The sequence below is a fragment of the Saccharomyces mikatae genome (genome assembly GCF_947241705.1).
Source record: "Saccharomyces mikatae IFO 1815 strain IFO1815 genome assembly, chromosome: 7".
Classification (NCBI taxonomy): domain Eukaryota; kingdom Fungi; phylum Ascomycota; class Saccharomycetes; order Saccharomycetales; family Saccharomycetaceae; genus Saccharomyces; species Saccharomyces mikatae.
Genome location: NC_079262.1, coordinates 1 through 27,935, shown reverse-complemented (window position 1 = coordinate 27,935; position 27,935 = coordinate 1). Strand labels below are relative to the sequence as shown.

Below are 27,935 nucleotides of genomic sequence, written 5' to 3'. Positions count from 1 at the left end.
AATAACTTAAAAAGTTTAGAACACTTTTACCCTTGAGCTACAAGAGATAAGAAATTTTTTTTAGATATGGGGTAACATTACTCTTTTTTATAGTTTTGTAGATAAGACAGTGGCGAAGGTGCAACAAGAAAACATCACGGAATTGGACACGATATTCGCAAGCTTACCTCAGTTGGATGTTATCTCGTGGATCTCGCAATCAAACGATTTTGTCGTCGACGTCGTCGTGGAAAATTTTTCAGAGAGAAAAGATTACCTAAACTGCCTTTATTTTTTTGAACATTGCGTCCCTGAAACACAGAAAACCCCGCACAAATGCTGAGGGGCCGGAAGAACTGGCCGCGAGAAAAAAGAATCTCTTTTCTTCGATTTTTGTTGGTGCCGTCCGATTTTTTATCCGGTGACGTGTGACATGATAGTCATTTACTAGTGTCAGAGCGTGGGAAGGTTCAGTAAGCTGATAGTCACACGAGGAGGGAAGGCATCAAAGTGGACAATATACTCTGGGGTGAGCAACGTGGAGCCCCACATTTTTATCGAACAATAAGAAGGGGCATACGCATTAGGTACTACATGATTATCTTGTTTTGCTTATCCTTTTTCTGGTTTTATTACTATTCACAGAATGTTTCGCATTATATATGAAGAGGGCAAAATGTTAAAAGCTTACCTTCTCAGTATTCGAATAAGCCCCAGACACTAGGCTCGTATAGATGGATGTAGCTATATTTGACCAGGGTCTCAGGGATGAACGCATGTATGTGGTCATAGTGTTCGATCAGATCAAATACAGATGGGAATGGAATAAGCTCTTGACAATCAATGTGCTTGCACTGGTTATCGGACCAGTAAGTCTCTGGATCATCAGGGCTTTGCATTGTGATACTTTTGCTGCTATCGCTGCTGGTTGTCGCAGTAGTGCTAGGTGAAAGCAGTGGAATTGGTGTAAAGTCTGTGTTGCTCGACCGCGCTGAATTAGGAGTGCATTTTTTTAGATGTGGTCCTTCAGATGGAACAACCAGCATACTTGATATATGATACTGCAACATATGGTTGATTAAATCATCGTTAAAACTAGTAGCTTTCTGACATGATCTGTAGGGACATTGTAACACAGGCATGTCATCAGATCCGGGCAAATGACCTTGCGATGATTCTTCACCATGTATTAGAGAGCCGGAAGATAATATTGAGTCTATGCTTCCCTCACCGTCATTGAGTTCTGCTTTCGTATTCGGATCTGGTTCCTCATGCCTACGGTGGTTTATCGATGCCAGCTTGCTTTTCCTCTCATGACTACTTAGATGTCTTCTTAGTTGCTGGTTTGTAACGAATCTTTTTTCGCATAATGGGCATGGTTTAGGCTTGATTTGTGAATGAGTCCATTTATGGACCCGCAGATGGCATGGTCTTATGAATTTTTTACCACATCCCGGTTCGTCACAATGGTATGGTTTTCGATTGGTATGTGAATTCTGATGCTGTTGAAGCAAGCTTGGTCTATTGTATTCCTTCTCACAACTGTCAAAAGGACATTTGTACTTTCTGGACTTGGATCTCTCTCTATTTGTCATCGTTCCAACACCGGAATCGGTTCTTGCAGCCATGCTTTTTGTTACTTATGCACATTAGTTTGAGAAAAATGTAATTTTCATGTTCAATGTGGTCGGAAGTACTTAACGAAAAATGACTATTATTTTTTTGCTATTACTGAATAATGACTATAAAGTATAAAAAAGATCTAGAGAAGATAGTGAATTTTCACTTAATTTGGATTAAGCCCATTTCCCAATCAAAGCCATGATACCAGCACCGAATAGGGTACATATAACATTGAAAGATAACTCTTTTAGGTTCTTTGTTCTTTGAGGATTAAATATGAAGTCTCTTGCTAATAATTCAACCAAACCGGTGTATAACAAGATACCAGCTGAAATAGCATCCAATACACCAGAGATCACTAGAGCAGTGTAAGAACCGCTAACGTATCTGGTACGAACTCCTAAACCGATGGCCACACAAATTGGAGTGGTCAAGCCATAGGCAATACACAGGGCCCATGGCCACCATCTCTTCGATCTAGGAAACTCGATGGCTGATAATCTTGCACCGATACCTAAACCCTCAAAGGATTGATGAAATACTAAAACAGGATACAAGGTTGCAAACTCTTCACCAGTACTTCCCAAATTCAGACCGATCATGACAGAGTGGAAGATAACACCGAATTCTAAGATCAAAAAGGCATAAAATTGCGCTTGAAATGACTGGACGACATCCAGGGATGAAACATCTGATTCTTCAAAATATTCTACTCCATTTTTGGAGTCATGAGATCCATTGGCCGTACAATTCTCGGGCGAACTTACCACCTCGTTGTTTACAACAGTGTCTTTAACGTCGTCATGAGTATGATCATGGGAAAGACCATACTTTTTTTCAACCCATACGCTACTGAATAAGTCAGTAAGGAAGGTGATAGTCAAACTGGTTAGCATAATGGCAGGGCACCACGCATAAATACCCCAGTTACCAGTTTGCCCTACACAAGTGTTTCCTCCGATGGCTCCATAAGCAGGGTCCATCAAGTGGATAAACGCCGTTGCAACAATGACACCAGAACCAAAATACCTTGCAAAAAGGTAAGCGTATAATGGAATTTTTAATTTTTTGACTTTCGTGGATATCAACGGGAACATAGTGAAAAAAGTACTCACGAAAAGAATAACAAATACGGAAGATATTCTGGCACCTAAGTTACCATTATATTCGTTTTCACCAAAATAGACACCCTCTAGAACACATATTTTCCACACATCGTCAGGGGTAGTATCAGTAAGTGTAACGGTATCAGGGTCCCATTCTTTCCACCACGGCGTTGTAACGTTGCTCATTTCTACTTCTGTGCTATTCTATTATATATTCCTTATCTTTTCGGAATTTAAGGATAGAGTTGACGTTATTACTGAGCGATATCAGGCCTCTATTTATAATCAACTCATCGACTTAATATCGTGCCTACATTTTTCATCTTTTTTTCACAAGTTGTTTCTACACAGTAGTTCTCAAGGTTGCTTTCAATAACCCTCAAGGTCAACGGTTGCTCATCTATTCCGTTTTATTGGAAGGGAAGATATCTGAAATCTCAGCATGTCTGATAGTTTCAAGAAATGTCATCGTAATTTCAACGACATCCCCAAAAAAAGAACCTTGAGGGTAGATTTGGTATTTCAAGGTCTTCAAAATAATCATCACGGGCATTTTGTGTTTTTGAAGAGGACATTATTTTTTTTCTTTTTCTGGCGCCCGCACGCACATCTTTGGGTAAGAAAACTGGCGGTAACGGCACCTCAAAGGTTACAGTAAGTACTTAACCCATGTTCTGCTGCATAAGCTCAATCTCCAGCAGTGTGGAACTGCGTTGTTTTATGAGAAGGAGCCATGATAGCAGTTTCTTTTCGCCTATCCCGAAAGGTGTGTTGCCGTAATTGCTGTTCAATTTGCCGTAGGACATTAGTCATCTAAAGAAATTAGTGTCAATTTATCCTTTTGTATTATGGGTATTTGAAATGATCTTACCCTCTAAGGAAAAAATAGAGGCTTGGCACGTACTTCCTAAAGACCGGCTATTTCTCGTCATTAAAAAAAGCAAATCTGGATCAAAGAGCTAGTGAAGTTCATTTTTATGTCATAATCTGGTTAGTTGACATAATTCATTAAGTTTTTACTACGTAGAATAATACTTTATTCGGTACTTTTGCATTTAGAGTTAAGACATTCTTTTCTTTTTTACTAGGGCTTCGCTAAAGTAGCTTTTGTTTCTTTTTAGCAGATGTGACCATAAAGTGCGAATTTTTTTTAACGTAGTTATTCCCTTCAGACCGTTTTGCTCCAATTTAATCAGGGTCTGACTCTAGCATATGATGCTGAACACCGATTGAAATCTTCATCACTTTTTTTCTTTCTAATAGCTGAATTATTGTTCCTTATAGGGTATTGTCGAACTAACAACCTTGATGAAAGATTAATCAGTAGGGAAAAGTGAAACATCTGTAACATCAAAAATATATAGACTTCGGGAAGTTGAAAAAAGCTAAGCGAGTTCTGAGCGATATGTAGATAGTGTCTGCTTGGAATATCGAATTTTCTCAGCATTTTGTTTCGACCGGGACAATTTGTTTATGTGTTGCGGAAGGAAATATAAAGTAAGGTAATCTAGGGAAGATGATTGCACAAGATTATGTGTTCAACTAAAATGATGAGTGAGTTGTTTCGTTGAAATAACTGTTAAGGTGATCTTTTCGCTAGAAAATGGTACGAGGAGGAAGCACGATTGAGATCTTGTAAGGTTTGGGGGAAACAAGTGAGTAGCCATTGGCAAAAGATGGCATTGCGGCTCCTCAATGCCTCTTTTTCCCTTTTTTTCCGGTAGAGCCTTCGTGAACCAGCAAATGCAGCAGAGTGCTTCCTAAAGTCTTTCACTTGGATTACATATCAAGGTGTGTTATCTTACAGGTTAGGTGTACATCGCCTCTAGTTTCACGAGCGCAACAACATAGGACGAACAGAGCTAGCTGTAGAGCGGGTTCCATTTTTGTATATAACAAATAATATTTGCTTAGAAACTACCCCCACGCAGATCTAACGGGTATGCTTATAGACTGCAGCTATTTCTTTCAAGATCAAAATGACTGAGAAAGTTCCCAGGAGTGGCGACAAGTACATTCTCGATATATTGATAACGTGATATTGGTAGTTCGGTGAATGCCATGTTTGAATCGTAGATAATTATAGGAATTTTTTTGAGAAGCCGGCAAGTTTCATTTCTCCATAGGCGTAGATAATGTCATCATAAAGTGTTGAAAATCCATGTGGTTGCACATTTGGAGGCGGTTATTTCTTTCTAAATCTGATCTTTAGCTGGTGAAGTCTTAGAATGTAATGTTGCGACCCGACTTTCTATTTGTGTAATTCATGTTTTACGAGGACTATTTTTAACAAGTAAAAGCAAATGACTGCAATTACATAGATTGCGACATCTCTACACAAAAGTGAGTAGAGTTTTATAGTGACCTAATTATGTGTAACTTAATGTATATTGTATGTTATCGTTTTATCGGAAGGCTACATGACGTAGACCAATCATTAGGAGATGTGATATGACACTACTTATGAAGATATTCTCAAGTTTAAACAGTTTATATAATAATCAACGCATATTATCGTTGAGTGTTCAGGATATCAATCAATACACAGTTTAAAGTTCAAAATCCGACAGCGAAGAAGGTGGATACACTGACATAGAGCTTGTTCTATATAGGATTATCATTACAGGGTTAGTCTGAAAAAACTATATCACTAGTAGTAGTGTAATATTTTTTCTACTCCACAATCAACCTTTCAATTGAATGAAGTTTGTTTGTTTTTTTTGCTTACTCGTATTAATGATGTTCAGTGTATATTATGTTAGTTTAAAGTAATAAGAGAAGTTCTTAGAAAAGAAATTGAAATTTATGTTTAGTATATATTGCGCCAAATTAGGGATTAAAAACGGGAATGTAATTTGGGAAGACATTCGGCAGACAATTTTTATAAATTTCCTTTTATTTTTCTTAGTATTTATTCAAATTACGTGAGGATGGCTGATTATTTCTTTATGCGCAATTGCATACCAATTTTACTGCCCATATTATATTGATATAACAATTAATTGTTCCATAAATGAACTATATGATCAGAAATAAAGGCAGATAGACTTGGAATAAGGTACTCTAGTGTCTAAATGATAGTTACAGAGGACGTGTAAAGTTTATTTGATACTATGGCGAGCACTGATATGTTATGTCTTGAGTTTGCGGGATACAACTTGTATTATTACTCGAATATCAAAAGATAAATACATGTATAAAATACTCAAAGATAGCTGGAAGTTGTTACAAATAACAGATTCCTAGTTGTATATAATATACCAAAAAATAAGGCGATGCTACTGATAGAGTCACCATAGTTTCTAGTAAGAGTCACTTACTCAAATATGTCCTGTTAAAGATATTATTGTACCACAATAAATGTTCATTATGTGTTCAAATTTCAAGATTTGATTATTGGTAGTCTCTTGAAGTCAAAATGTCCTTTGATATTTTTCTATTCTTTAATACTATATTAAAATTTTTTAAAATCAGATGTCGATAAGAAAAGTTTGACTTTTGCGTTCTGCATTGCCCATTTGAAAATGCCTTGCGATTTAAACGCAGAAGAATGCCTTGAAGTTTCATCTATTCCTTGACACCTGAATGAAGCCCGCTGAACAAAAGCATACTTCATGCCACATAGCAGCTTCCCAATCTGAACATTGTAGTAACCAATAGCAATCCCACCCCTTATTCATTACAATAAATTTCATACTAATCTCAGCATAAGGAATCAAATATGAGTTCATTAGTTAGTAAAGCTCCGTTCTTTTTTTCTAACTAAGGTTAACTCAAAATTTCTTCGTTATATCTTCAAAATTGACATAAGTACATAGTTTATAAAACAATACAACTAAAAAAATTGTTTGAGGGTGGTAGATAAATAAGTGCACTATATTCTATGCACAATTAAATAAATAAGGTACACACATAATTGATTTATATGAGTAAGTTTGATCTTAGTACTTTTAATATTCGTAAGCTTGCTTCAAAATGGCAACAACTTGTTCTTTGGTGAATTGAACTGGGTTGGTTAAGTGACAGGCATCATTCATAGCGTTGTCGGCCAAAATTCCAAAATCTTCAGTTTTAACACCTAAATCTTTCAAATTTCTTGGAATGTTCATAGTTCTGTTGAAAGCGTGCAAAGTCTTGATCGTTTCTTCTGGGCTTTCTTCGGAGGCACCGAAATGCAAAGCAATTTCGCCTAATCTCTTCTTGGCCTTTGGACATTCCATATTGAATTCTTGAACATGAGGTAACAACACAGCGTTACAAACACCATGAGGTAAGTGGTAAAAACCACCAAGTTGATGAGCAATGGCGTGAACGTAACCTAGAGAAGCATTGTTGAAAGCCATACCTGCTAAGTATTCAGCGTAGCACATATCAGTTCTAGCCTTTTTGTCTTTACCGTTGTTGTATGCACTAACCAAACTTTCCTTGATCAAATCAATACCCTTCAAAGCACAGGCATCAGTGATTGGGTTAGAAGCGGTGGAAACATAAGCTTCAATACAGTGAGTCAAAGCATCTAGACCTGTGGCAGCAGTCAAAGCTGGTGGCAAACCGAACATGGTAGATGGGTCATTGACAGCAACAGCTGGAGTAACATTGTTGTCAATAATGGCCATTTTGATTTTCTTTTCTTCGTTAGAAATAATGGTAAATCTGGTCATTTCGGAAGCAGTACCAGCGGTAGTGTTGATAGCAAACAATGGTAAAGAAGCCTTCTTAGATTGATTGACACCTTCATAATCTCCAATTTCACCGCCATTGGTAGCCAATAAAGCAATGGCTTTTGCATTATCGTGAGCAGAACCACCACCAATTGAAACAACAATTTCAGAGTTTTGTTCCTTCAAAACCTTCAAACCAGCCAAGACGTTACCAACATTTGGGTTTGGTTGGGTTTGGTCATAGACAGCAACGTTCAAACCACGTTCTTCCAACATCTTTTGAACTCTACCAGAGAGACCAATGGCTGCAATACCAGGATCGGTAACAATTAAAGCTTTTTTGTAGTCTTTGTTTTTGATGTAGTCAGCGGTCTCTTCTAGAGCACCTTCACCAAAGAAAGAAATAGGAGGAATGTAAAAACCAGTAACAGAAGACATTTTTCTCAGTTGATTATTAGTTGTAGCAAAGACAAGCTTGTTGTTAATGGTTCTTTTTGGATAGGAGGAGGAGAAACGTGTAACTCCTATATCAAATAATTTGGAAATGTTAGCAAGCCTTTTATACATATCGATACCTTGTCCTTGTTCCCACCTGATAGAAAGAAAATGTCCTAATAGTGGTAGAGATTCACGGTAGCAAAATATCAATTGCTTTGTATAGTTGCCGAATGTACGTGATGCAGAGCTTCAGGCATAACAAACACGTACCTCGTGATGCCCGTACTAGCCTGGTCCATTTTTTTTTTTTTTTTTTTTTGAATCATAGGTAGTTTACTGCGGCATGCTACAGTCCTGATCACAATCATGGCTAACAGCTATAATCGTGTGGCCATCCATTATACTACAAAAAATGGCCTCATATAAAAAAAAATGGAAGCTCATAGAAATTCTCCAGGAATTCTCCAAAATGTCTAAATTTACCTTAAAATTAGCAGCCTCAATTAAACTGGTTGCATAACCGTGAAGGTTCATATAAGTACTTCTAGTATTTAGAAACAGTTGATAGCCTTTCAAGTTGTGCACATACCAGCTGATGCACTAAGAAAAAATTTTCGTACGCAGGAACGTGTAGCGCATTATGTGACCAGGCAGCATGTAGTAAATACGGAGACCAAGGGACCTCCTGATAGACATCCTATCGGTGGCGCCCTCCGAATTGTAAACGATGGCCACGCTAACATTGACCTTTGGTACTTCCCAGAATGAAAAATTTTTGATTACAGTTTTGGTTTTCCCGAGACAAAGTTTTGATGAGCCACATTACATCAGCACAGAAAGAAAAGAGTACCAAGCACCAAAGCAATATTAGTCCATTCATTTTTTCTTCACTTCAGCGGTGGGAAACATCAACAAAGGGAACGGCGAATCATCTAAGAGAGCGGGATCTTCGCATGTCTTTTTGATCATTCATTCTAAAAAGACATACACACAATAGTGCAAACTTTATCTATTGATTATGAGAAGAAAAAGCAGATTCTTCATATCCATTGTATTTCTTGGAACTCTGTTATTGATCTATTACTGTCAAATAAATTTGCTAGGTTCGGAGCAATCAATTCAAAATAGCATTAATATTGATAGTTGCTTGAGTTATTACGACGCTCTTGCACCTGAATGGTCGAATGACTTCTATGATGTAAACCAGGCAAACTTGACGCCTGCCAAGGACGTGATAGAACTGGTAACAAGGCTTACTATTTTTTCTCAATGTTTGCAGCGGAATGGTAAGCGTGATAAACAGCGTCTACGAGATATTGAAAAGAAGCTATTTCCATATATCGACTTTGAAAGATTGGAAAGTGATGAGGTTAACTTTTGGCACACAAATACAAGATGGAATGGTGAAGTTCACCATGCTTCTGTGCTAGAATTTGATCGCAAAGATCACCACTTTGTCCGTTCTAAGCCGGTCAATTTCAAGACAGATCTATCTTTTTGGGAGAATTGGTTGCACTCTATAATTCAAAGTGGTTCAAGAGGTATAGTTGTTAGTGCTTCTGATGCGCAGGTACATGAAATTATTAGACTACTGAGAATATTGAGGTTCCTTAAAAATGATTATCCTATACAAATTGTTTATAACGCAGATCTTAGCCAAGATTCCATCAAATTGATTACCAAGTACGCGAGAAATCAAGACTCCACAAAATATCCTTCACAAGAAATATGGTTCTTAAACATTCATAATTTGTTAAGTCCTAAGTATTCCGACAAGTTTGCCACATATTCCAACAAGTGGTTAGCATTGATCTTCTCATCCTTTGAAATTCCCATTCTGTTGGATTCAGACACAGTACCATTTGTTTCAATAGACAAGTTTTACAAGCTGGAAGAATTTCAAAAAACTGGAGTTTTATTCTTCAAAGATCGGGTAATTTCAGATGACCTCTTTGACCCACCTCAATTAGAAGTTCTAAAAGATATTATTCATGGGTGCACCGGAATCAATTTATTGGACGAATCCAAAATACGTGACAACATTGCTGAGCACATACGAGAACCAACTGTTGCACGGGTGCTGGAAAATATGCTCATAAAGAAGTATAAGCATCATTTGGAGAGTGGTTTGGTAGTGTTGCATAAAGGTAAGCACCTCTTCAGTATGCTTACGTCAATATCTCTACAATTTTCTCCAATTTCTGAGTATTTTCATGGTGATAAAGACTTTTTCTGGCTTGGTGAATTGTTATCAAATAATCACTTCACATTTTATCCTGTTGATGCATCAAACATCGGTCAATTGGGCAATGTGGTTTCAAATGAAAATTCCGGTGAATATTATCAGATCTGTTCTGTGCAATTGTCTCACACAGATAAAGACGGGTCTTTACTATGGCTAAATGGAGGCCTTAATGTTTGTAAGAAGACTTCATGGGAATATGATTATGAGCATAGTGAGAGACTAACTAATATGTTTCCAGACGCCCATGCGCTACGCAAATATTATCAATCTCCAGTAGAGCTGGAGGGAATCATAATCCCAGACACCAATATATCAGGATGGATTAAATCAGGAGAGTGTCTTTTGTTCAACTATTGCACATTATTCAAGGAAGGAGAGTTTGGAAAAGTGATTAAGTTTAAAGATGCCGAGAAACGTCGATTATCAGTAATAGTTGATATTTGGAATGAAACTATCCTTTAATCCTTAAAGTCGTTATAGCTTCATTGATATATTCAGCAACAGCACTGGTTTTGAAGTGAAATTGCCTTATCATTCGTTTACATCGGTTAGGTATCAAATTGCATACATATGATGTAATGACAGTGAGCTCATATCAAGTACAATAAGAAATTGTTCAAACTGATACTACCATCACACAGGGTAAAACATAGCTCTCAAACGTTTGGTTGTCTGATGTCCTTAGTTTAACTATAGGTTGGTGACCATTACCAATATTCCGAATTTTAATAACATCTCTGATATTGTGCCAGTAAATGTGTGTCTGGTTAAAAGTATAGTAGTTCGTTATTTATATTAAGCATAAATGAAGCGCTCACATGAGAACAAAACCATTCTTTAATATTTTAAGTATGGTATAATATCTTCAAGATTTTTTATCGGTGGATGGTTTGACTCTGATCTTAAGTTTTGAGACAAATATACTCCATAAAAGTCTCGAAAAATTTCTGCTAATGTTCCAAACTGAATATTCTATCAATCTTCTTCATTAGAATGATTAATATGAGTAACAATATGTGACATCAATAAAGTCAAGACGAAAACAATTCAAGTTTTAATACAGTCAATTCAAGAATTACAGAGAATAACAAAAAAAAAAGGAAGTAACTTTTTTATCTCATTTGAAATAATTGTTTTACGGTCAGTTCAAAGGAGATACTGCTATAAGTAATACTATTAAAACAAATCTACAAACTATAAAGCGATAAAGGTTAGACAAAACCGGCTTCTGGTGGACAAGCGGCCTTTAGCTGAATGGCAGTACAATAATCTGGCAAAGTATCATCTTTACCAAAGATGTTGACAGTTGGTGTGCTCAAAATGACTGACGCAAAATTTGGGTAGCATGATGCAACTTGAACGCCATAATCGGTAGCATTGAACAACTGGTTTGCTAAGCCAGTTACGAAAGAACTATTCGGAGCTGTATAGGCCCAGGAGTTGTACTCAATTTCACCGTTAACAGTATTGGCAAAAGGAACCATAGCATCGCCAATGGATTGGGGATTACAAGTCTTTTTGTTCGTTGTGAAGATAAGTGGAGAGAAGTTTTTTGTCTCGTTGGTACCAATGGTAGTCAACTTTGATAAGAATCTTGGTTCCTGGTCCAAATATCTTGCCCAAGCATCACCAACACTGTCAGTCAAAGTGTCAGCACCAACAAACGTGGATTGACCTAAAAATGTTCCGTTTTGACCAACGACTTTCATAACGTAGGTGCCACAGTGGGGACCATGTAGGTCATTACAAGTGACGTTAGTCAGATCAAACCTAACGGCTGCTGCAACGGAAATAAGGACACCAAAGAAAGTGAAAATGCTTAGAAAACTCATGATATGGTTGTTGTTTTTGGCGATAACTTGATATCTTGGACTTGCACAAAAACCATCGAAAGGCTCTTGCTCTCAATTATAAATAAACTTACAACGCTTATATAACAATCTAATTTCTTTCAAGCTGTATTTGTTGAAGAATATTTTCATTATTCTTTTGCAGTCGAGAAGACAGACCTTGAAAATATTTGTAGATTTCCAACCTCAGCGGTTATTAACATCGAGATTTTTACCCGTAGGGTGTATAGGTCTTCAAAGAATATTGTGTAGTTCAGAGGTACATGATTCGAGAAGCCAGTGCGCATGAAACTGGCACCTTCCCTTCCAAAAACAGAAGCTACAGTAATCCAGAATGACCCATTCGGGAAAAGTCTGGTGACAGCAACATTGCATGGAGGTATAACCGCATGCGTATACTGGAGCCAGAGAAACTTTAATGGGTACCTGAATTTTATTAAAGTGTGCAACACCTCTTTTAGCTAATCAAAGAAATGTATTTTAAGATCTATGTACCTCAAACAAAATAGGGACCAAAAATAGTCCATGAGTTCAGAGCATAAGCAAACGGCGAATGTGCAAATACGAATATGATACTACAGATTGTTTGCCAGCATAATCGAGAAGAAAAGGCATTATGTTCTGTATAATAAACAGATTGATTGTGAGCAATTTAGCTTTATTGGTGAAGGAAATGCGCATATATACTATTGCGTCATAAAATGCACCCCTGTGTAACAATAGGTCCGAAATGGACAAAGGCGCTTTTGCCCGCCAGGTGATGAATGGATGCGTTGATAGAAGTTGTCAGCCGCATACAGAAAGACGATGCCACCTAAGCGGCCAAGTACAGTATTAAAAACGAGTACCTCTCATCATAGTAAGCACTGCTAACGTTAACTATACATAATGCTATTCGCAAAGCGAAAGAAATGAAAAAGAGAGTAATAGTAGGCTCAATCAGCACCACAACACTTCTCGTTATGTAACAGAGCTCAGATTTAAGTAGCGATTTTACATGTGTGTGTACAGTGCATTATAGATCTTATTTCTGACCATACGCTTTCGTAGCGTATAGACCGTTCTGCACAATAACATCCTGTGGACGGTAGTCATATTTCTTGGACAAGTAGCTGTTTAAGATGTTCTTTACCCCCTGAGCGTATCTTTTTTGAGCATCCAAGGAGGTGCCACTGATGTGTACAGTCATTGCATTTCCAACACGATCTTTGTTGTCCATAGACCTCCAAGGATGGTCCTTTGGCGCAGGTTGTTTGTCCCAGACATCGCCACCGTAGCCGGCCAACTTGCCAGACCTAACAGCCTCTGCAACATCTTCGGCCACGCAAATGGCACCTCTAGCGGTATTTACCAAATATGCACCATCTTTCATATGGGATATGAGCTCTCTGTTGAACAGACCCTTTGAATCCTCGTGCAACGGGCAGTTGATGGTAACAACATCGGACTGGGAAACCATGTCTTCTAATTTTTCCACTCTCTGAACAATGTCACCTCGGCCGTTGAAGAGCTTGCTGGCCTCATTCAACCTGCTGATTGCTTCCGCAGGAAGTTCCTGGTAGTCATAGTAGAGTAACTTCTTTGGATTGAACGCAACCAGTCTCTCTAGAACCCTATATCCAATTCTTCCAGCGCCCACGGTTGAGACTACTTTGTCCTCAAGATCGTATTCATTCTTGGCCACGCCAGCAATGTCCCACTCACCATTGATTGCCTGCTGGTGACCACCATTGTAGTTTCTTATCAACACCAAGATTGTGGCCATAACGTGTTCTGCAACCGAGACAACGTTGGAACCGGTGACTTCGGTGACCGTAATTTTCCTTTCATTGGCGGCCTCTAGATCAACATGGTCAGAACCGACACCAGCGGTGACACAAAGCTTCAGATTAGGTGCTTTGGCAATTCTGTTTCTCGAGATGTAGGCTGGGAAAAAAGGTGTGGTAATCACAATTTCTGCATCTTTCAATTCCCTGTCCACAGTAGAGTCCGGTTCAGGGTCCTTGTCAGTCGTAGTGATTAACTCGTATCCCTGTTCTTCAACGAACTTTCTGATACCGAGTTCATTTTCAATACATCCCAGCAGCTTCTCTTGCTCTTCAGCATGTTTACCGCCTTCGTAAAGAACTAGCAAAATCTTTCCCTTTGGCATTTCTTGTGTGGTTATTTGTTGCAATGCACAGACACACTATTTGTATATATATATATATATGTGTGTGTGTGTGTTTGTTTGAACAAGACTATTAGCAGTAGAATATATGCGTAGAAACACGCTCAAGAAAACGGCAACTTCATGCCTTTTTATATGAGATTCTTGGTGACTGACGATGAAGAATGGTTTCCCCAACCTTAGTTGACAAACAAATAGTCCAAGAACGGTATACTCCACAAAAATTCTATCACATTTGTTATAGTATTACTAGCATGACTATTTGGCTCGGAGTTCAGCCGCCGGTTCTTTCTTAATGAGGATATATCCGATCCCAAAAAAGAAAGGGATTGCCATCTGCACTCCATGGCTAGAAAACAGCTCTAAAGGCTCTAAAAGCCATAGCCAAAACCAGTACTAAAAGAAACTTTGAGCGAACTTCCTTCCGAGCCTTCTCTGAGACAGTGACGAAATGCGTAATTACCGAATGCTCTATTGGCTGTCGAGAACCGTGAAAAGAGCTGCATGGTGAGATTCCTAACGAACTGCCATGGAGGACTCTATGCTGCTACGAGAAGGGCTCTCCAAACACCCGTCTTCATAAGAAATCAGGGTACGTCAATACAAATTCGGAATTGATATATGATTTTGGGCCTGCAGAGCGAACATGTGTGTAGCAGGGGACAGCATCCTAGCAATGGGTTCGTGACAAGATTCATCGCCAAATTGTCCAGAAAAAGGTTCCGAACATGAATGTTTCTTATGAAACGGTGATGCAATGCCATTGTGTTCGATCTATGTCAATGACAGGCTATAAGCTTTCTCTGGATATAGTGATACTTTAAGCGGTCGCAGTGAGCTACGTGAAAATGACTATGCTGCAGATTTTGCCAAGAGAAAAACTAAAAACCGAATAGAAATAAAAAGGAAAAAAAAAACTTGCGCCCCTTCAGTATCTGAGAGCTCGAGGTATTAGGTAATATAGAATAAGAAAAGAAAAAAAAAAGAAACCGATGAACGCAGCTTTCGAGGAATTGTTTATCGTGGTTTAGACAGATAATGAGATTTCATCGTCAGGGCGTGTCGGCCACCATCGGTCTACTGCTCATTGTCCTGCTTGGTTTTTGTTGGAAAATATCCAGATCTTATCGAAGAGTGTCAACCGGTCTTCCACTTAACGAATCCGCGAACAAGGTTGCAGATGTACCTACTATACGATGGGACAATTACCTAGAATTTGTTAGAGACATCGATTTCGACAACAGTACGGCTATCTTCAATTCCATTCGCGCTGCTCTGAGACAATCTTCGTCTGATATCCACCCCTTGGGCGTATCGTACTTTCCTGCTGTAATTCCTAAGGGAACTTTAATGTACCATTCTGGATCGGGCGTGCCAACTACTTTTGAATGGCTAGCTATGGATTACGAATTCAGCTACTCTTTCGGCTTGAGGTCGCCAGCTTATGGAAGGAGATCGTTAGAAAGAAAGCACGGAAGGCCCGGTAATGGCACTCGTGGTAATCATCCACCACCGCCACCGCCACCAGACAAAGGAGGCCAGGGCTCACAAAAGATGCTTACTTACAGAGCGGCACGAGACCTCAACAAATTTCTTTATCTTGACGGGGCTTCTGCTGCGAAAACCGACTCAGGTGAGATGGATACGCAGCTAATGTTGTCGAATGTTATCAAGAAGAAACTGAAGCTTCCAGATGATGATGAGGATGAAGAAAGGGCGGAAAGGCTCTACGCCGCCAGAATATGCAAGTGGGGGAAGCCATTCGGGTTGGATGGCATCATCAGGGTGGAGGTGGGCTTTGAAGTTGTACTGTGCGATTTCTCTGGGGATAATGTCGAGCTCGTCTCGATTCTAGATATGGTTCATCCGAATCAGTACCTGGATCTGCCATCACCTACCGTCATATCAAAGGAAGAGGGCTGGCCTCTAGATGATAACGGAAAGCTGGTTGAAGAACAGCTGACGGATGATCAAAAGGCGATTCTCGAGAGAGAAGACGGCTGGGCGAAGATCTTGTCCAATTTCGACGCTGTTAAGAGTTTCAACTGGATAAGGGCGGGCGCAGCGCACGACGATGGGGAGAATCGGATTCATCTTGACTATCGGTACCTCGTAAGCGGAATAAACAGGACTTACATTGCTCCTGACCCCAACAACAGAAGATTACTCAACGATGGAATGACATGGGAAAAACAACTGGAGATGGTTGATGATTTAGAGAAGGCTCTGAAAGTGGGGTTTGATGCTTCTAGAAGCATGAATTGGCAAGTGGCATTGGATGAGCTTGTTGCCAAGTTTGCACCCTTGCTGAAAACTGTTAGTGCCATTCTCAACAGGACTGGCGATATTAACGAGTATGTGGCGATAAATGCAACAGCACTCACGTTGAACTTCTGTCTGCGGTTTGAGGCTGCAGATAACAACCGTGATCAGTTTGGTAGTGGAAAAGATTTTGCTATTTACCAATATGTAAGCCCATACCAGGATTTGACGACGGATGCAGACTTTCTGATCTGGTCGTCTACTGTAAGCGTTGTAAAAGAGATAGTTGATGTGGTTTACAAGGTGAACGATCTACTGGTACCGGAAGTTCAGTCATTTATGAAGGATAATAGAACTTCCAGTGATTTAGAAAGGCACGTTGAAACGGCACGCACTGCTGTTAACGGCTTAATTGAATCTCTGGGATGGATTGAGCTAAACTATCGCTGTGAAAGGCAATGCAACTGGGATGAGGTTTGCTACACTCCTTCTTGGGGTCCATCCCCAATGGGCATGACTAAGCCTAGTTCTCATCACGGGGGACTCGGAATGCACTTTGATGAATCTCGGCAGAGATTGGTTATCAACAGTGGACTACAGTGCATTAGTATAGACGATTTGCTAGGAAACCATAATAATCAACGCTTCCCATGACGAGACACATGAAGGATTATGCGTACGAGTGTGACTTTAAAAGGTTTCGCGATAATTGAGGCGCTGAGGTACTAAAAAACGATACCATGTAGGGTCTGCAGCAATCCTCTAGCTCTGTTCATTATTATTGTCGGATATGCGAACTAAAATTCATTGTGTGAGCAATCGTGAATTGTAAAGAAAGGATGTAGAACTAACTCTCAATGTAGGAGCACATAATAGGGCCCGGCCCTTCTGCACATATGTAGTAAATCAATGTATCTTAGATATATACCACTTGAAAAAAAGGTCCAATCACCTTACCACATGATGAGGTAGGATCATAATTGCGAATCCTTGCATCAAGATATCTCAGAGGCATTGACTGGGAGTTGCACTGGTAGTAGGGGGTGGAATTGGGGTAGCACTGTGTCTATTCCAGGATTGATATGGCTATTTGACGAATAGTGATAGTGACAAATACAATACAGCGAGGGTGAATTGGTTTTTGGTATACGTATAGAAATGAGGAAAGAATAGCAAAAGAAATTTTAGGGAAAGTAAAAAGATTAAGAGCATCTGATATTTTATTCTGCTGTAGTGTGGAAAAAAGATGGGGTGAGATTATCTCATAGCATCCGCATGAGCATGTGTTGCAATTATCACATTGCATTAAGTCCTGTGACGGTAATATAAAGTGATGTATGGTGTGTTAATGGTGGTAATAGGGAACTGATTCTATTTTGTGATGTGACAAGGTTACAGTAGCATTATTTTTTAAGTATTGTAGAAGTAAAGTGCATAGGGGTATTATTTGTATGTGCAAAAAGAACTGTTTTATGCGTGTAGAGTTTTGGAGCTGGTGCTTAATTGCCGGTCTTGGGTAATGTAGTATTGATGTTTTAAAATGTGATAAACCAAAAGCATGATATTGGGTAATGTTTCAGAAACGTATTACAGAAGAGGAGTGTTTAGTGGTAGCTCTAAACGCAGAAGTATTCTTCCTAAACAAAAGGAGTAATTCTATATTTCTTACTCTTAGATAACTTATGGAGGCTTTCCAGTGATCTTATTTTACTATGAGATATAAAGCATATCTTAATTCTTTATCTCAACAGCATCACCAACTGTGTATGATATTGCGAGTAGATCCTTAGTTGTAATTGGTAGGGTATTGTGGAATAGCATGCGTGTGAGCGTGCCGTGGTGTAGCATCACGGTAGTGTTCAGAGTAAATTTTGTTGCTTAAACTATCATAATGGTATGGTGAGTTTGCAAATATTCGACTTTCATAATGGTAGGGACAGTGCTAATATACAATCTGTTTACTCAGTAGAATTTTCGATTGAGATATTTTTAATATTTTGGTGTTTTTGAAGTCGATTTTTTATTATTATGGTAAATATATGTATAAAATGACTAGACCGAATGTGGAAAAATACGTTATATTGAATGCAAGTAAATTCATTTAAATGATATTTGGGTCCTTAGAATATATTATAAACACTAAAATGGGAATAAACATGAGTTTTATGAGTAAATGGCGCAGGGCGTGTGGTGACGTAAGGAATTGCGATCTAGCTCATTAATCATAATTTAGTAAGATTATTGACCCTTTTCATATATTACTATAAACTAGTCATACTTCTTAGGTTAGCACATTTTAATAGAATGATAATATGTGGCTATGAATCGATGTGAATTTGGAGAAATTTTTTATGTTTGGGTGATTTAATTGGTGATTTTTTTAAATTGTGATAAATATATGTATATAATGAGTAGACAGAATTTGGCAAAATACGTTATATTAGATGCAAGTAAGTGCATATATATGATATTTGGGTCCGTAGAATACATTATAAACACTAAAATGGGAATAAAAGTGGGTTTTATGGGTAAATGGCACAGGGTGTGAAGCGCTGAGGTAAGTGCCGTGTATGGTGATGTATGGTGATGTATAGTGGTAACCATGGCAACTGAGTGAGAGGTGAGGATGAGGATGAGGAGCAGTGCGGCAGTGTGGCAGAAGGGAGTTGGGTAAGATGAGTAGGATGAGAGTAGTTTATTTTTAGCATCCGTAGGCGTATGGAGAGCTATCAAGGAGAAGAAGAAGGCATGGTAGGTGTTGATATGTGGTGAGGTAGCTAGATGTGGTTAGAGGTGGGATGGGGAGTAGTGGTAGGATATGATGTTAGGTATGATTGTTTACATTTGGATGTTTACATATGATTGTTTACATTTGATTGTTTACATATGATTGTTTACATATGATTGTTTACATTTGGATGTTTACATATTATGTTAGGTATGTTGTAGAGGTAGATGGTAGATGGTAGGATAAGTGGAAGTGGTGGTTGGTGGTAGATATGGAGTAGTGATGAGATGTGAAGGATGGCAGGTGGAGAGCGTAGGCAGTGGAGGAGCAGGTAGGGTAAGCTAAGGCAGTGGGGTTGGAGTTGGAGAGGTAGGGTTAGACAGCGAGGTAGGGCTGATAGTAGGGTTAGAGATAGGGTAAGTAAGTGTGTACTTCTCATGATAGTGATGGTGATGGTGATGGTGATGGTGATGGTGATGGTGGTAGTGATGGTGATGGTAGTGATGGTGATGGTAGTAGTGATGGTGGTAGTGATGGTGGTAGTGATGGGTGATGGTGATGATGATGGTAATGGTGGTAGTGAAAGTAGTGGGTGTGATAGTGATGGTGGTAGGGTTAGTGATTGTGATAGTGATAGTGATGGTGATGATGATGATGATGGTGATAGTGATGGTGTGTGGGTGTGGTGTGGGTGTGGGTGTGGGTGTGGGTGTGGGTGTGGGTATATATATGTTACCTTATTGCACGCTGGATGGTATTAGACAACGCCGTAGGGACATATTGCACCGTGGAAGTAACTCTGTACGAAAGCTGTCATTATTTCCTGTTTAGGCACTTGGGGACGCAAATTGTGGCCGAAGATCTGGCGTCAAGGAATTTTTTTATAGTGGGATATTGCACCAAGGAAGTAACTTGATACGTATTTTCTTATTAAGCAGGGTAATATATTTTTCTTTTTTCTTGAGGGGGAGCGTCGGAGAAGTTACGGGAAATTTTTGGAGAAGGTTTTCTGACGCGTTATATATATAGGTGCGCCAAAAAGGTCTACCTTACTTCGAAGCGTAAGGTCATATACCTAATAAGGAAATGTAATTCATAAGTTTTTATTATATTGGTCTTTTCGAGAGCGGAAGAAGCTGCAGGCTGAGCGCATAATTCTTGAAGCGACCAACTGGTTCATGTTTAAGTAACCAAGAGAACATCCACGAAGCGGCTTGAGCAATGAACAGAATCCTGGTTCTCCTCGACTAAGCAGACAGATTGAGATACTACGCACAAACATGGAAGTTGAAAAAGAAAGTACGTACCTACTACTTTATTTTTGCAGGCCGGAAATCAAGCGATGAATGACGATCCTCAGGAAGAAACGGATATCTCTCTGTTTTCTATGTTGTGCTTGAAGGGGTCAGTGGCTAATCTTGATGGGATTTTTTATTAACTGTGCTTTGTTGCTGCTGGAGATTTGCACTTGTGTAGCAGAGGTCTTTTTCTTTTGGGTGCTCATTACATAATTCTGCATCTTCTCAATAGAGTAGCTCAATTGCATTCCTAGATGATGATAGGGTGGAAACTGGACAATCTTTTGTTTATATTGATGGATTTCTTGTCAAAAAGCATAACAATCAACATACTATTGTTAATTTCGAAACTTACAAAAATAAAATGAAAATTTCCGATAAGCGTAAGTTTGAAAAAGCAAACTTTGAGGAGTTTGAGTCCGCTCTAAATAACAAAAACGACTTGGTACATTGTCACTCAATAACTTTATTTGAATCGATCCGCACGGAAGTGCGATCATTCTACGAAGACGAAAAGTCTAGCCTAATCAAGGTGGTAAAATACAGAACCGATGCAATGGATAGGAAAAGATCTTTTGAAAAAATTGTCATTCCCGTCATGGTTAAAAAAAAATGTACAAAAGTTTCTGACGTTTGTTGAAGACGAACCAGATTTCCAGAGCGGACCCATCCCTTCAAAGTATCTTATTCCCAAGAAAATCAACTTGATGGTCTACACGTTGTTTCAAGTACATACTTTGAAATTTAATAGGAAAGATTACGATATCCTTTCTCTTTTTTACCTCAACAGAGGATACTATAGTGAGTTGAGTTTTCGTGTCCTGGAACGTTGTTACGAAACTGCGAGTTCCAGGCCGAACGACAGCTCTACGATGCGTACTTTCACCAACTTTGTTTCTGGCACGCCTATTGTAAGGAGTCTTCAGAAAAGCACCATAAGGAAATATGGATACAATTTGGCACCCTACATGTTTTTGTTACTACACGTAAATGAGCTTTCGATTTTTTCCGCATATCAAGCAAGTTTACCTGGCGGTAAGAAAGTCGACACAGAGCGGCTGAAACGTGATCTATGCCCACGTAAACCCACTGAGATAAAGTACTTTTCACAGATATGTAACGATATGATGAACAAAAAAGACGGATTGGGTGATATTTTGCATATTATCTTGCGAGCATGTGCGCTTAATTTTGGGGCGGGACCCCGTGGTGGTGCTGGTGAGGAAGAAGATCTATCTGTTGCGAATGAACAATCCGTTATTCCCTCTGTGGACGAACATGGCTTAAAAGTATGCAAGTTGCGCAGTCCTAACACTCCACGAAGGCTCAGAAAAACACTAGATGCCGTGAAAGCTTTATTGGTGTCTTCTTGTGCTTGCACCGCAAAGGATTTAGATATATTTGATGACAACAACGGCGTTGCGATGTGGAAATGGATCAAAATTCTGTACCACGAAGTAGCACAGGAAACCGCGCTGAAGGACTCTTATAGAATAACTTTGGTACCTTCTTCTGATGGTATATCAGTATGTGGAAAACTGTTTAATCGCGAGTATGTCCGCAGCTTTTACTTTGCATGCAAGGCTCAGTTTGACAACCTTTGGGAAGAGTTGAACAATTGCTTTTATATGCCTACAGTGGTTGATATTGCCAGTCTCATTTTGCGTAATCGAGACGTGTTGTTCAGAGAGCCAAAGCGAGGAATTGACGAGTATCTGGAAAACGATTCTTTTCTTCAAATGATACCTGTTAAATATCGTGAAATTGTGCTGCCAAAGTTGAGAAGAGATACTAACAAAATGACCGCGGCTCTTAAAAATAAAGTGGCTGTTGCAATTGACGAGCTTACGGTGCCACTTATGTGGATGATCCATTTTGCCGTAGGATACCCTTACCGGTATCCAGAGCTTCAGCTACTCGCTTTTGCCGGTCCTCAGCGCAACGTATACGTCGACGATATAACAAGGCGCATCCAACTATACACTGATTATAACAAGAACGGTTCATCGGAGCCTCGACTAAAGACACTTGACGGACTCACTTCAGATTACTTGTTTTACTTTGTCACTGTGCTAAGGCAAATGCAGATATGTGCGCTTGGTAACAGTTATGACGCCTTTAAACACGATCCTTGGATGGATGTCGTGGGGTTTGAGGATCCAAATCAAGTAACAAATCGAGATACTTCGAGGATAGTTTTGTATTCCTACATGTTTCTGAATACCGCTAAGGGCTGTCTCGTTGAATATGCAACTTTTCGACAGTACATGAGGGAACTTCCGAAGAATGCACCTCAGAAGCTGAATTTTCGGGAGATGCGCCAGGGGTTGATTGCCCTAGGGCGGCACTGCGTAGGTAGCAGATTTGAAACAGATTTGTACGAGTCGGCGACGAGTGAACTCATGGCCAACCATTCCGTTCAAACAGGGCGAAACATTTACGGTGTGGATTCCTTTTCGTTAACCAGTGTCAGTGGAACGACCGCCACTTTATTGCAGGAGCGAGCTTCCGAGCGCTGGATTCAATGGTTAGGCCTTGAAAGAGACTACCATTGTTCCTTCTCCAGTACTCGGAATGCGAGAGATGTAGTAGCAGCAGTAGCAGGCGAAGCGAGTTCAGATCATCATCAAAATTTTTTGAGTGCAACGCGAAAAAGGCCCCGAGAGCCCAAGAGCACAAACGATATCCTCGTCGCAGGTCGGAAACTTTTTGGCAGATCCTTTGAATTCAGGGACTTGCATCAGTTGCGCTTATGTTATGAAATATACATGGCAGACACACCCTCTGTGGCAGTACAAGCCTCACCGGGCTATGGTAAGACGGAGTTGTTTCATCTTCCCTTAATAGCACTCGCGTCCAAGAGCGACGTGAAACATGTGTCGTTTCTGTTTGTACCGTACACAGTGTTGCTTGCTAATTGCATGATCAGGTTGCGCCGAGGCGGTTGCTTGAATGTGGCCACTGTAAGAAACTTTATTGAAGAGGGTTACGATGGTGTTACTGATTTATACGTGGGGATCTACGATGACCTTGCTAGCGCCAACTTCACAGACAGGATAGCTGGTTGGGATAATATTGTTGAGTGCACCTTTAGGACCAACAATGTAAAGTTGGGTTACCTCATTGTAGATGAGTTTCACAACTTGGAAACGGAGGTCTACCGGCAGCCGCAATTTGGGGGCATAAGGAACCTCGATTTTGACGCTTTCGAGAAAGCAATCTTTTTGAGCGGCACAGCACCTGAGGCTGTAGCTGATGCTGCGTTGCAGCGCATAGGGCTTACGGGACTGAGCAAGAAATCGATGGACATCAACGAGCTCAAACGGTCGGAAGACCTCAGCAGGGGTTTATCCAGCTATCCCACACAGATGTTCAATCTGATTAAGGAGAAATCTGAGGTGCCTTTAGGGCATGTGCATAAAATTTGGAAAAAAGTGGAATCACCTCCCGAAGAAGCACTGAAGCTTCTTTTAGCCCTGTTTGAAACTGAACCAGAGTCGAAGGCCATTGTAATTGCTAGCACAACCAAACAAGTGGAAGAACTGGCCTGCTCTTGGAGGGAGTATTTCAAGGTGGTATGGATACACGGGAAGCTGGGTGCTGCGGAAAAGGTGTCTCGCACGGAGGAGTTTGTCACTGACGGTGGCATGCGAGTTCTCATCGGAACAAAATTAGTGACTGAAGGAATTGACATTAAGGAATTGATGATGGTGATCACGCTTGATAATAGACTTAATATTATTGAGCTCATTCAAGGCGTGGGAAGACTAAGAGAAGGAGGCCTCTGTTATCTATTATCTAGAAAAAACAGTTGGGCGGCAAGGAATCGTAGGGGTGAATTATCACCAATTAAGGAAGGCTGTATAACCGAACAGGTACGCGAGTTTTATGGACTTGAATCAAAGAAAGGAAAAAAGGGCCAGCATGTTGGATGCTGTGGCTCCAGGACGACCTGTCGGCAGACACAGTGGAACTGATAAAGAGAATGGACAGATTGGCTGAAAATCAGGCCACAGCCTCCATGTCGGTTGCTGCGTTACCGTCTAGTTCACAAGAGAGAAGTAGTAGTGACAGGTACAGAGATTATTGCAGCAGCGATGAGGACAGCAACGCGGGCATTCATGATAGTACCAATGCTAGTACCAATGCTAGTACCAATGCTAGTACTAATGCTAGCACCAATGCTAGCACTAACGCCAGTACTAATGCTAGCACCAATGCCAAGTACTAATGCTAGCACTAATGCTAATACTGCTGATAGTACCAATGCTAATACTGATGCTAATACTGCTGATAGTACCAATGCTAGGACTAGTGCTGTTACCACCGCCAGCACCAACGTCAGGACTAGTGCTGTTACCACCGCCAGCACCAATGCTAGGACTAGTGCTAATACTGCTGATAGTACCAATGCTAGGGACTAGTGCTGTTACCACCGCCAGCACCAATGCTAGGACTAGTGCTGTTACCACCGCCAGCACCAATGCTAGGACTAGTGCTGTTACCACCGCCAGCACCAATGCTAGGACTAGTGCTGTTACCACCGCCAGCACCAATGCTAGGACTAGTGCTAATACTGCTGATAGTACCAATGCTAGGACTAGTGCTGTTACCACCGCCAGCACCAATGCTAGGACTAGTGCTGTTACCACCGCCAGCACCAATGCTAGGACTAGTGCTGTTACCACCGCCAGCACCAATGCTAGGACTAGTGCTGTTACCACCGCCAGCACCAACGCCAGGACTAGTGCTACTACCCACCGCCAGTACCACTGCTAGCACCAACGAGGACTCCAATACAGGTGGAAATGCTGAGAGTAATAGATTCCATCCAGCCACTGACATTGATAAAGAGCCATATAAGCGGAAAGGAAGTCAAATGGTCTCGCTAGAGAGAAAGAAACTGAAAGCACAATTCCCAATACTTCTGAGAAATGAATGTATTAGAGTTTCTTGGCTTTCGGTCCGATGAAATTAAACATCTTTTCCTGTATGGTATCGATAATATACTTCTGCCCAGAGGGAGTATTCACACAATACGGATTATGCAAGGGCTGTCAAAAAAAATGTTCGAGCTCTGCGTCTGCTGGGCTCGCCCAGAAAGTATCGTATCGGAGGATAGCTTGGAAGCACTAGCTGTGGAGAGAATGCTGCGAAACGACGAGGAATACAAAGAATACTTGGAAGATATTGAGCCATATCATGGGGACCCTGTTGGATATTTGAGATTTTTTACCGTAAAAAAGAGAGAGATCTACTCTCAGATACAAAAAAAATATGCTTGGTACCTGGCTATTACTAGAAGAAGAGAAACAATTAGTGTACTGGATTCGACAAGAGGCAAGCAAGGGAGCCGAGTTTTCCGCATGTCTGGAAGGCAAATCAAAGAGTTGTATTTCAAAGTATGGAGCAACTTGCTGAATCAAAGACGGAGGTGCTGCAGTACTTTTTGAACTGGGACGAAAAAAAGTGCCAGGAAGAATGGGAGGCAAAAGACGATACGGTCGTTGTGGAGGCACTCGAGAAACTTGGAGTTTTTCAGCGTTTGCGTTCTATGACAAGCGCTGGACTGCAGGGTCCGCAGTACGTCAAGCTGCAATTTTGCAGGCATCATCAACAGCTGAGGAACAGGTATGAATTAAGTTTAGGAATGCACTTGCGGGAACAGATTGCGCTGGGAGTTATCCCATCTAAACCGCCGCATTGGACGCCTTTCCTCTCGATGCTGATAGGCTTGTTCTACAATAAAATATTTCGGCAGAAACTGGAGTATCTTTTGGAGCAGATCTCGGAGGTGTGGTTATTACCACATTGGCTTGATTTGGCAAACGTCGAAGTTCTCGCTGCAGATAACACGAAGTACCACTGTACATGCTGATGGTAGCGGTTCACAAAGAGCTAGGTAGCGATGATGTTCCAGACGGTAAAATTGATATATTATTATGTAGAGATTCGAGCAGAGAAGTTGGAGAGTGATGGACGTTGTTACGACTGTTGCTGATTGTGTATTGTGTAGTATATGTTTTGTTCTAAGTTTCAAGAAAAAGTGAAAAAAACAAAATGGATTTGTTTTTGTTTCTGGTCAGATTCCTTAATAGTTGAAAACAAACTGGCGGAAAGAAAGGGCATTGGAGAAGATCAGTGTGAGTTGCTCAGAATGTGATGAACACTTCGGAGTCATCTAGCTTTAATCTTGAACATAAAAGTATTACGAAGACTTACATGCGGTTTGCACCAACTATTCTCAAGCCGATAGAGCTGCTGGCACGGCTGTGGTAGGTAGAATGCCTTTAGGTGCTCAAATTGAAATGGATGTTACTGCCTTTGAAAACAGTTAACAATGCAAAAAAGTTAGTTTGCGTACAAATACTTCTTGGACCGCTTAACTACAAACAGTATATATTTTCCCTTGATATATTTTTACTGTACTTAAAGTAAAGTCAAAAATTATAAACGAGAAGATTTAGTTGCAAATAGGATATGATAGTCAAAAATTAACGGGGAAAATATGACTGGAGAGTGCGGCAAAGAATCACTGTTGAGCAAAGACCTGGCTTACGCCTGTTTCCCTCCGAACGGCTCTTTAACGTACAATATGAACAGAGGATATCCAATATCATTGTTGGTTCGAAAATGTTGGAATAAGTGATTACAACTACGCTCTTTGCATAAATTAGATTAGGCAAATTCTAATATTGGGGTTTCCTGCAGTAGTAAGATAAAGATCTATTAGTTGTCCAGAACTTAGTATATAAGAAGATGAGTTATCATGAATGTCCCGAATCATGTCTGAACCATTGGGTTCAACACAATAATCAGCATGTGTTTTATATACCTCTCTTATATAAATTAAGAAGGAACGACTTATTCTTAATTATTACAAGTTACTAAACCAGTCGTTATCAACAGAAGATTTTTTTAAAAAGGTCCTACGGTGCAATGAATCCAAGAATCAAGGCTAGAGATGCCAGTCAAAGGTGAAGCGGCTAGCATTTTTTCGATAGTTCGGGACCTACTATTTCAAAGGAAACAGTTAAAGATCACTTTCTTTTTTCGGCGTCTCATTCTTGGAGTAACGGCTGTAGGCAGTAGTCCCCACAGGTGCATCCGACAGGCCATAAGCAACTGAGTCCATGCAGATTACTGAATATTCTTCGCTTGTGGAAGGCGCGATTTTGCTCCCGCATTCATGAGAGTGGGGAAAGGCGTGCAGTAGGAGTAGTGAGCGATTCTTTTTTGGTGGCCTACGAACATAAAATGTGCCAGATTCGGTTTGAAAGAGCTCTGCGGTAAAGCCAGGAGACAGTTGCTGCGGCACATCAACGATATTTTGTAGTCATTATAATCCTCTTTTATGATCGAAACAGATCGGGCCATCAATTTTTGTGTAAAAAAGGGGTGCTCCAAGCGAGAGGATAGTTACCCGGTTTTTTATCACGTGAGCAATAAATGTGGAGGGGAGAGTCAGGGTAAGCAAAGAGGCGGGTAAGCAAAGAGGAGGCGAAGAGGGTAAAACCTAGGGCTAATATAGGGCTGACTCAGGTTTAGGGCTAGTTGAAGTGTTCGTGTTCGTGT

The 27,935-nt window shown here is 40.2% G+C and overlaps 10 protein-coding genes across 10 annotated transcripts; 4 read left to right on the top strand and 6 right to left on the bottom strand.

Moving 5' to 3' along the window:
• Window positions 1-674: 674 nt before the first annotated feature.
• FZF1 (Fzf1p) lies at window positions 675-1,574 on the bottom strand (the record flags this gene model as incomplete). The annotated part of the gene is made up of 1 exon (XM_056222469.1): window positions 675-1,574. One exon carries the CDS (start codon window positions 1,572-1,574, stop codon window positions 675-677), a length of 900 nt encoding a protein of 299 aa, XP_056082158.1.
• A 201-nt stretch (window positions 1,575-1,775) lies between these two features.
• ZRT1 (high-affinity Zn(2+) transporter ZRT1) lies at window positions 1,776-2,894 on the bottom strand (the record flags this gene model as incomplete). Its single annotated transcript, XM_056222468.1, has 1 exon — window positions 1,776-2,894. The coding sequence occupies one exon, from the start codon at window positions 2,892-2,894 to the stop codon at window positions 1,776-1,778; it is 1,119 nt and encodes a 372-aa protein (XP_056082157.1).
• A 3,764-nt stretch (window positions 2,895-6,658) lies between these two features.
• On the bottom strand, window positions 6,659-7,807 carry ADH4 (alcohol dehydrogenase ADH4; the record flags this gene model as incomplete). Its single annotated transcript, XM_056222467.1, has 1 exon — window positions 6,659-7,807. One exon carries the CDS (start codon window positions 7,805-7,807, stop codon window positions 6,659-6,661), a length of 1,149 nt encoding a protein of 382 aa, XP_056082156.1.
• A 1,018-nt stretch (window positions 7,808-8,825) lies between these two features.
• MNT2 (alpha-1,3-mannosyltransferase MNT2) lies at window positions 8,826-10,514 on the top strand (the record flags this gene model as incomplete). Its single annotated transcript, XM_056222466.1, has 1 exon — window positions 8,826-10,514. The coding sequence occupies one exon, from the start codon at window positions 8,826-8,828 to the stop codon at window positions 10,512-10,514; it is 1,689 nt and encodes a 562-aa protein (XP_056082155.1).
• Window positions 10,515-11,263: 749 nt separating this feature from the next.
• On the bottom strand, window positions 11,264-11,884 carry VEL1 (Vel1p; the record flags this gene model as incomplete). Its single annotated transcript, XM_056222465.1, has 1 exon — window positions 11,264-11,884. One exon carries the CDS (start codon window positions 11,882-11,884, stop codon window positions 11,264-11,266), a length of 621 nt encoding a protein of 206 aa, XP_056082154.1.
• A 1,042-nt stretch (window positions 11,885-12,926) lies between these two features.
• SMKI07G0050 (formate dehydrogenase) lies at window positions 12,927-14,054 on the bottom strand (the record flags this gene model as incomplete). The annotated part of the gene is made up of 1 exon (XM_056222464.1): window positions 12,927-14,054. The coding sequence occupies one exon, from the start codon at window positions 14,052-14,054 to the stop codon at window positions 12,927-12,929; it is 1,128 nt and encodes a 375-aa protein (XP_056082153.1).
• A 1,056-nt stretch (window positions 14,055-15,110) lies between these two features.
• On the top strand, window positions 15,111-16,988 carry SMKI07G0040 (uncharacterized protein; the record flags this gene model as incomplete). The annotated part of the gene is made up of 1 exon (XM_056222462.1): window positions 15,111-16,988. The coding sequence occupies one exon, from the start codon at window positions 15,111-15,113 to the stop codon at window positions 16,986-16,988; it is 1,878 nt and encodes a 625-aa protein (XP_056082152.1).
• Window positions 16,989-20,911: 3,923 nt separating this feature from the next.
• SMKI07G0030 (DEAD/DEAH box helicase) lies at window positions 20,912-24,337 on the top strand (the record flags this gene model as incomplete). The annotated part of the gene is made up of 1 exon (XM_056222461.1): window positions 20,912-24,337. The coding sequence occupies one exon, from the start codon at window positions 20,912-20,914 to the stop codon at window positions 24,335-24,337; it is 3,426 nt and encodes a 1,141-aa protein (XP_056082151.1).
• Window positions 24,338-24,773: 436 nt separating this feature from the next.
• On the bottom strand, window positions 24,774-25,205 carry SMKI07G0020 (uncharacterized protein; the record flags this gene model as incomplete). The annotated part of the gene is made up of 1 exon (XM_056222460.1): window positions 24,774-25,205. One exon carries the CDS (start codon window positions 25,203-25,205, stop codon window positions 24,774-24,776), a length of 432 nt encoding a protein of 143 aa, XP_056082150.1.
• Window positions 25,206-25,764: 559 nt separating this feature from the next.
• SMKI07G0010 (uncharacterized protein) lies at window positions 25,765-26,238 on the top strand (the record flags this gene model as incomplete). The annotated part of the gene is made up of 1 exon (XM_056222459.1): window positions 25,765-26,238. The coding sequence occupies one exon, from the start codon at window positions 25,765-25,767 to the stop codon at window positions 26,236-26,238; it is 474 nt and encodes a 157-aa protein (XP_056082149.1).
• Between the last annotated feature and the right edge of the window lie 1,697 nt (window positions 26,239-27,935).